Source organism: Perca flavescens, chromosome 11, assembly GCF_004354835.1.
Source record: "Perca flavescens isolate YP-PL-M2 chromosome 11, PFLA_1.0, whole genome shotgun sequence".
NCBI classification, from domain to species: Eukaryota; Metazoa; Chordata; class Actinopteri; order Perciformes; family Percidae; genus Perca; species Perca flavescens.
Genome location: NC_041341.1, coordinates 5,232,320 through 5,242,319, shown reverse-complemented (window position 1 = coordinate 5,242,319; position 10,000 = coordinate 5,232,320). Strand labels below are relative to the sequence as shown.

The 10,000-nt window shown below is 45.0% G+C and overlaps 2 protein-coding genes across 2 annotated transcripts in view; one reads left to right on the top strand and one right to left on the bottom strand.

The window, feature by feature from the left end:
• LOC114564684 (galactose-specific lectin nattectin-like) overlaps positions 1-10,000 on the bottom strand; it is a 225,297-nt gene that overhangs the window by 61,037 nt on the left and 154,260 nt on the right. The gene's annotated exons all lie outside the window — the stretch shown is intronic.
• Positions 1-10,000, top strand: part of LOC114564301 (endophilin-A3) — a 28,011-nt gene that overhangs the window by 10,986 nt on the left and 7,025 nt on the right. Inside the window, exons 5-7 of the mRNA XM_028591560.1 lie at positions 834-967; positions 1,708-1,866; positions 4,032-4,135. Of these exons, the coding sequence (XP_028447361.1) occupies positions 834-967; positions 1,708-1,866; positions 4,032-4,135 (397 nt within the window). The remainder of the gene's footprint in view (positions 1-833; positions 968-1,707; positions 1,867-4,031; positions 4,136-10,000) is intronic.

Genomic DNA, 10,000 nt, shown 5'->3' with positions numbered 1-10,000 from the left:
TTAGGAGGCAGATCTGAAGTTTGGCTTTAGTTTGCTGCAGTTTGGTCAGCTTGATTTGTTCCTCTGCCAGGACGATCTGTGCTTCTGCTCTTTCACTTCCTCTTTTAGACATGGGGACAAGATCATTTTTATTTTAATTTTATTTTTACTTTACTATACTGAATAGCTCAATTGGTAGGCTATGTCTACTTCATCTACTTTATCACTGTTACAACGGTTACGCAAGTCAAGTGGAAAACATAAATAAAAGTATACACTACACGATACAAATGTATTATTATTGACCAATTTTAAAGTTTTACTACATTTTCTTCCTGGAATCCACCTTGAAATCCTGTTGGGATCAGGATAATCCTGTTTTTTTTGGATCAAAGTTATCCAAATCCTACTGACAAGTTTTGAACACCACAAACTGAAGGTGTGATCCAGATTAACACCAGGATTGGATTCTGTGATCTAATCGGATTTCAGAATCCTTCTTTCCCTTTTGAAAAACACATTTTCAAGATTTGATCCAATCCGATTACCAAAATCCGATCACATTAGCTTTGAACAACTGGCCCCAGAAGCTCAAAGTTTAAATCTGTCTTTATCACTTCCTGTTGTCTTTTTTAATGTAGTTGTGTGTGTGTGTGTGTGTGTTAAAGCTGTAACAGATGAATGTAGTGGAGTAAAAAGTCCAATATTTCTCTCGGAAATGTAGCGGAGTAGAAGTAGAAAGTAAGATGAAAAGAAAAGACTCAAGTAAAGTACAAGTACCTCAACATTTGGTACTGGAGTACAGTACTGGAGTAAATGTACTCAGTTACTTCCTGTGGTTGTCCCCCCGGCAGGTGGCGCGCTGACGGAGGCGGGTGGAGCTCTGCAGGAGGTTGCTCAGGCCCGAGACGCGCTGGGTGTTGACATCAAGCGCACCTTCATCGACCCGCTGGAGCAGCTCCAGAACACAGAGCTGAAGGAGATCAGGGTGGGAGGAGACAGACAGGCAGGCAGACAGGCAGACAGACACACACAGACACAGACAGACAGGCAGACAGACAGGCAGACAGACAGGCAGGCAGACAGGCAGACAGACGCACACAGACACAGACAGGCAGGCAGACAGACGCACACAGACACAGACAGGCAGGCAGACAGACAGACAGACACAGACAGACAGGCAGGCAGACAGACGCACACAGACACAGACAGGCAGGCAGACAGACGCACACAGACACAGACAGGCAGACAGACAGGCAGACAGACGCACACAGACACAGACAGGCAGGCAGACAGACGCACACAGACACAGACAGGCAGGCAGAAAGGCAGACAGACACACACACACACACACACATGCACACACACACACATGCACAAAACACACACACACACACACACACACACACACATGCACAAAGACACACACATGCACACACACACACACACACACACAGAAAGACAGACAGACAGACAGACGCAGACACAGACAGACAGACGCACACACTGACACACACACAGACAGACACACATGCACAAAGACACACACATGCACACACAAATACACAAACACACAGACAGACAGACATTGAAAAAAGTGACAAAAACGTCAGAAAATGTGTCAAAAATATTTTTTTAAACGGTAAAAAAAAAAGGACGAACAGAATGAAGACTTTAGTCCAAATATCCAGTCTGTGTTTGTGATCTTCGCTGTGATTGGTTCCTCAGTTCCAGTTGAAGAAGCTCAACGGCCGTCGCCTGGACTTCGACTACAAGAGGAGGCGGAGAGGGAAGGTCCCGGCAGAGGAGGTCCAGTGGGCCTGGGACAAGTTCCTGCTGTCCAAAGAGCTGGCTGAGCGGAGCATGTTCGTCCTCCTGCAGAGTGATGTGAAGTCTCTTTTATATAGACCTTAGTGGTCCCCTAATACTGTATCTGAAGTCTCTTTTATATAGACCTTAGTGGTCCCCTAATACTGTATCTGAAGTCTCTTTTATATAGACCTTAGTGGTCCCCTAATACTGTATCTGAAGTCTCTTTTATATAGACCTTAGTGGTCCCCTAATACTGTATCTGAAGTCTCTTTTATATAGACCTTAGTGGTCCCCTAATACTGTATCTGAAGTCTCTTTTATATAGACCTTAGTGGTCCCCTAATACTGTATCTGAAGTCTCTTTTATATAGACCTTAGTGGTCCCCTAATACTGTATCTGAAGTCTTTTATATAGACCTTAGTGGTCCCCTAATACTGTATCTGAAGTCTCTTTTATATAGACCTTAGTGGTCCCCTAATACTGTATCTGAAGTCTCTTTCCCAAAATTCAGCCTTGGTGCAGAATTACAGCCACTAGCGCCAGTCCCACAATGAGCTTTCCTTAGGATGTGATATTTCTGTGTCTGTAGCTATTGAGGAGGAGAGAGGGGGGGTGGTCTTCACCAACTGCCACTTTACCCGTTTGAAAGCCATGATGTCTCTCTCTCTCTCATTGGTGGGCCAAATTCTCTGGGCGGGCAAAGCAGAGAAAGGGGAGGTAACCTTTCCCCTTAGGAGAAGATTCCTGATTGGTCCATCTGAGCTTTCATTTTCTCAAAGGCAGAGCTGGATACCCAGGGCTCGGTTTACACCTATCACCATTTCTAGCCACTGGGGGACCATAGGTAGGCTGGGGGGGAACTCATATTAATGTTAAAAAAACCTCATAAAGTGACATTTTCATGCCATGGGACCTTTATAGACTGTCATCATATGTAAAGAATGGGGATCTTCAGGGTCACGTCCCATTGGATGTAGGGATGCACCGAATCCAGGATTTGGATTCGGCTGAATATTGGGCTTTTTGACGGGGTTGGGTTTCCACCGAACCGAACCCTAAGCTTGCACTCGATGCGCTACGCTAGTCGCCGAAATGACGGCGCTGTTGATTTCGGGAAGGTGTTTACGTAGGTGGAGCATTCAATGCAGTAGGCTGTGAGGAAGTGGACATGGATCTGGTGAGCAGTAGGCTGTGAGGAAGTGGACATGGATCTGGTGAGCAGTAGGCTGTGAGGAAGTGGACATGGATCTGGTGAGCAGTAGGCTGTGAGGAAGTGGACATGGATCTGGTGAGCAGTAGGCTGTGAGGAAGTGGACATGGATCTGGTGAGCAGTAGGCTGTGAGGAATTGGACATGGATCTGGTGAGCAGTAGGCTGTGAGGAAGTGGACATGGATCTGGTGAGCAGAAAAAGTTGTTGTTTGGCAGTACTTTCAGTCAAAAGAAGGCCATAGATGGTCATCCTGGTACTTTCAGTGCACTGACTTTTTTGCGTTATCCACACGATATAATTAAAACTAGGTAACTAGATATAATTTTATTTGATTATGACAATGCACATTAATTTACATTTTTGTAAATGTGCCCGTGTTAGCCAGTTGGCTAATTTTCAACCCAGCACATATGTCTTAATGGTGTGAAAAAACCCACGCAAACACAGGGAGAACATGCGAACTCCACACGGAAAAGCCCAGAACGATCTGGATTCGAACCCAGAACCTTCTTGGTATGAGACAGAAGTGCTAACCACTGACCTACCGCGCTGCCTGAGGGTTTACTGAGGGTTTGAAGTGTCACAGTAGGCGCTTTGAGACCCAGCTAATGTCCATTATCTGAATGAAAGCCTCCTGGCTGATACAGTCTGAGCAGTACTCCAGGTGAGCCAGGTGTGTTTCCTCCCAGTCTGAGTAGTACTCCAGGTGAGCCAGGTGTGTTTCCTCCCAGTCTGAGTAGTACTCCAGGTGAGCCAGGTGTGTTTCCTCCCAGTCTGAGCAGTACTCCAGGTGAGCCAGGTGTGTTTCCTCCCAGTCTGAGCAGTACTCCAGGTGAGCCAGGTGTGTTTCCTCCCAGTCTGAGCAGTACTCCAGGTGAGCCAGGTGTGTTTCCTCCCAGTCTGAGCAGTACTCCAGGTGAGCCAGGTGTGTTTCCTCCCAGTCTGAGCAGTACTCCAGGTGAGCCAGGTGTGTTTCCTCCCAGTCTGAGCAGTACTCCAGGTGAGCCAGGTGTGTTTCCTCCAGCAGGTGGATCAGCTCAGTCGTCTGGCTGCTCTGGTCGCCGCTCAGCTCGACTTTCACCGCAACGCCCACCGCATCCTGCTGGGTCTCCATGGCAACCTGCAGGCCAGGTGAGCCCCCACACACGCACACACACACACACACACACACACACACACACACACACACACACACACACACACACACACACACACACACACACACACATAGAGACACGCACATACAGACAGCGACACACACACACACACAGACACACAAACACAGAGACACACACACACACACACTACATGCACACCACTGGCTACAACTACCTGTAACACTACAATACATCAGACTACACCACACACAACCTGTAACACTACAATACATCAGACTACACCACTGGCTACAGACCTGTAACATACAATACATCAGACTACACCACTGGCTACAACCTACCTGTAACACTGGCTACAACAACCTGTAAATACAATACATCAGACTACACCACTGGCTATAACTACAACAACCTGTAACACTACAATACATCAGACTACACCACTGGCTACACCAACCTGTAACACTACAATACATCAGACTACACCACTGGCTACAACAACCTGTAACATTACAATACATCAGACTACACCACTGGCTGGTAACACTACAATACATCAGACTACACCAACCTGTAACACTACAATACATCAGACTACACCACTGGCTACAACAACCTGTAACACTACAATACACACTGGCTACAACAACCTGTAACACTACAATACATCAGACTACACCACTGGCTACACCAACCTGTAACACTACAATACATCAGACTACACCACTGGCTACACCAACCTGTAAACACAATACATCAACTACACCACTCAACCTGACTACACCACTGGCTATAACAACAACTACCTGTAACACTACAATACATCAGACTACACCACTGGCTACACATCAACCTGCTACACCAACCAACACTACAATACATCAGACTACACCACTGGCTATCAACAACCTACAACAACCTAACACTACAATACATCAGACTACACCACTGGCTACACCAACCTGTAACAACAATACATCAGACTACACCTGTAACAACCTGTAACACTACAATACATCAGACTACACCACTGGCTACACCAACCTGTAACACTACAATACATCAGACTACACCACTGGCTACACCAACCTGTAACACTACAATACATCAGACTACACCACTGGCTACACCAACCTGTAACACTACAATACATCAGACTACACCACTGGCTACAACAACCTGTAACACTACAATACATCAGACTACACCACTGGCTACACCAACCTGCAATACACAGACAACCTGGCTACACCAACCTGTAACACTACAATACATCAGACTACACCACTGGCTATAACAACCTGTAACACTACAATACATCAGACTACACCACTGGCTACAACAACCTGTAACACTACAATACATCAGACTACACCACTGGCTACACCAACCTGTAACACTACAATACATCAGACTACACCACTGGCTACAACAACCTGTAACACTACAATACATCAGACTACACCACTGGCTACACCAACCTGTAACCAATACATCAGACTACACCACTGGCTACACCAACCTGTAACACTACAATACATCAGACTACACCACTGGCTACACCAACCTGTAACACTACAATACATCAGACTACACCACTGGCTACAACAACCTGTAACACTACAATACATCAGACTACACCACTGGCTACACCAACCTGTAACACTACAATACATCAGACTACACCACTGGCACCACCTGTAACACTACAATACATCAGACTACACCACCAACCTGTAACACTACAATACATCATACACCACTGGCTACACCAACCTGTAACACTACAATACACCACTGGCTACACCAACCTGTAACACTACAATACATCAGACTACACCACTGGCTACACCAACCTGGCTACAATACATCAGACAACCCTGGTAACAACCTGTAACACTACAATACATCAGACTACACCACTGGCTACAACAACCTGTAACACTACAATACATCAGACTACACCACTGGCTACAACAACCTGTAACACTACAATACATCAGACTACACCACTGGCTACAACAACCTGGCAATACATCAGACAACCTGGCTACAACAACCTGTAACACAATACATCAGACTACACCACTGGCTACAACAACCTGTAACAACAATACGTCAGACTACACCAACCTGTAACACTACAACCGCTACATCAGACTACACCACTGGCTACACCAACCTGTAACACTACAATACATCAGACTACACCACTGGCTACAACAACCTGTAACACTACAATACATCAGACTACACCACTGGCTACAACAACCTGTAACACTACAATACATCAGACTACACCACTGGCTACAACAACCTGTAACACTACAATACATCAGACTACACCACTGGCTACACCAACCTGTAACACTACAATACATCAGACTACACCACTGGCTACAACAACCTGTAACACTACTGGCTACACAGACAACCTGTAACACTACAATACATCAGACTACACCACTGGCTACACCAACCTGTAACAACCTGACTACACCACAACCTGTAACTACAATACATCAGACTACACCACTGGCTACAACAACCTGTAACACAATACATCAATACATCAACCTGACTCAGACACCACTGGCTACAACTACCTGTAACACTACAATACATCAGACTACACCACTGGCTACACCAACCTGTAACACTACAATACATCAGACTACACCACTGGCTACAACAACCTGTAACACTACAATACATCAGACTACACCACTGACTAACACCACTGGCTATAACAACCTGTAACACTACAATACATCAGACTACACCACTGGCTACAACAACCTGTAACACTACAATACATCAGACTACACCACTGGCTACCACCTGTAACACTACAATACCTGACTACACCACACAACAACAATACACACATCAGACTACACCACTGGCTACAACCACCTGTAACACTACAATACATCAACCCTGGTAACAACCTGTAACACTACAATACATCAGACTACACCACTGGCTACACCAACCTGTAACACTACAATACATCAGACTACACCACTGGCTACAACAACCTGTAACACTACAATACATCAGACTACACCACTGGCTACAACAACCTGTAACACTACAATACATCAGACTACACCACTGGCTACACCACCTGTAACACTACTACATCAGACTACACCACTGGCTACAACAACCTGTAACAACCTGTCAGACTACACCACTGGCTACATCAACCTGTAACACTACAATACATCAGACTACACCACTGGCTACAACAACCTGTAACACTACAATACATCAGACTACACCACTGGCTACAACAACCTGTAACCTACAATACATCAGACTACACCACTGGCTACACAACCTGTAACACTACACCACATCAGACTACACCACAACCTGTAACACTACAATACATCAGACTACACCACTGGCTACACCAACCTGTAACACTACAATACATCAGACTACACCACTGGCTACACCAACCTGTAACACTACAATACATCAACCTGTACAACAACCTGTAACACTACAATACATCAGACTACACCACTGGCACAACAACCTGGCTCAGACTGGCTACACCAACCTGTAACACTACAATACATCAGACTACACCACTGGCTACAACAACCTGTAACACTACAATACATCAGACTACACCACTGGCTACAACAACCTGTAACACTACAATACATCAGACTACACCACTGGCTACAACAACCTGTAACACTACAATACATCAGACTACACCACTACACCAACCTGTAACACTACAATACATCAGACTACACCACTGGCTACAACAACCTGTAACACTACAATACATCAGACTACACCACTGGCTACAACAACCTGTAACACTACAATACATCAGACTACACCACTGGCTACAACAACCTGTAACACTACAATACATCAGACTACACCACTGGCTACAACAACCAACCTGACTACACCAACACTACCTGTAAATACATCAGACTACACCACTGGCTACCAACAACCTGTAACACTACAATACATCAGACTACACCACTGGCTACCAACAACCTGTAACACTACAATACATCAGACTACACCACTGGCTACAACAACCTGTAACACTACAATACATCAGACTACACCACTGGCTACAACAACCTGTAACACTACAATACATCAGACTACACCACTGGCTACAACAACCTGTAACACTACAATACATCAGACTACACCACTGGCTACAACAACCTGTAACACTACAATACATCAGACTACACCACTACAACAACCTGTAACACTACAATACATCAGCCAACCTGTAACACTACAATACATCAGACTACACCACTGGCTACACCAACCTGTAACACTACAATACATCAGACTACACCACTGGCTACAACAACCTGTAACACTACAATACATCAGACTACACCACTGGCTACAACAACCTGTAACACTACAATACATCAGACTACACCACTGGCTACACCAACCTGTAACACTACCTGACTACACCAACAACCTGTAACACTACAATACATCAGACTACACCACTGGCTACAACAACCTGTAAACACAATACACAGACTACACCACATCACCTGACATCAGACTACACCACTGGCTACACCAACCTGTAACACTACAATACATCAGACAACAACCTGTAACCACTGGCTACACCACTGGCTACAACAACCTGTAACACTACAATACATCAGACTACACCACTGGCTACATCAGACAACCTGTAACACTACAATACATCAGACTACACCACACAACCTGACATCAGACTACACCACTGGCTACAACAACCTGTAACACTACAATACATCAGACTACACCACTGGCTACCTGTAACAACCTGTAACACTACAATACACCTGGCTACAACTACCTGTCAGACTACACCACTGGCTACAATAACACTACAATACATCAGACTACACCACTGGCTACAACAACCTGTAACACTACTGGCTACAACTACATCACTACACCACTGGCTACACCAACCTGTAACACTACAATAACAGAACCTGGCTAACAACCTGTAACAACCTGTAACACTACAATACATCAGACTACACCACTGGCTACAACAACCTGTAACACTACAATACATCAGACTACACCACTGGCTATAACAACCTGTAACACTACAATACATCAGACTACACCACTGGCTACACAACCACTACCTGACTACAACACTACAATACATCAGACTACACCACTGGCTACAACAACCTGTAACACTACATCAGACTACACCACTGGCTATCAACCTGACTACAACCTACACCACTGGCTACAACAACCTGTAACACTACAATACATCAGACTACACCACTGGCTACACCACCAACCTGTAACACTACAATACATCAGACTACACCACTGGCTACACCAACCTGTAACACTACAATACATCAGACTACACCACTGGCTACAACAACCTGTAACCTGACTAACACTACAAATAACACTACAAGACATCAGACTACACCACTGGCTACAACAACCTGTAACACTACAATACATCAGACTACACCACTGGCTACAACAACCTGTAACACTACAACAATCAGACTACACCATGGCACAACTAACACCAATGGACTACCACTGGCTACAACCTGTAACACTACAATACATCAGACTACACCACTGGCTACAACAACCTGTAACACTACAATACATCAGACTACACCACTGGCTACAACAACCTGTAACACTACAATACATCAGACTACACCACTGGCTACAACAACCTGTAACACTACCTGTAACTGGCTACAACAACCTGTAACACTACAATACATACATCAGACTACACCAACCTGTAACACTACAATACATCAGACTACACCACTGGCTACACAACCTGTAACACTACAAT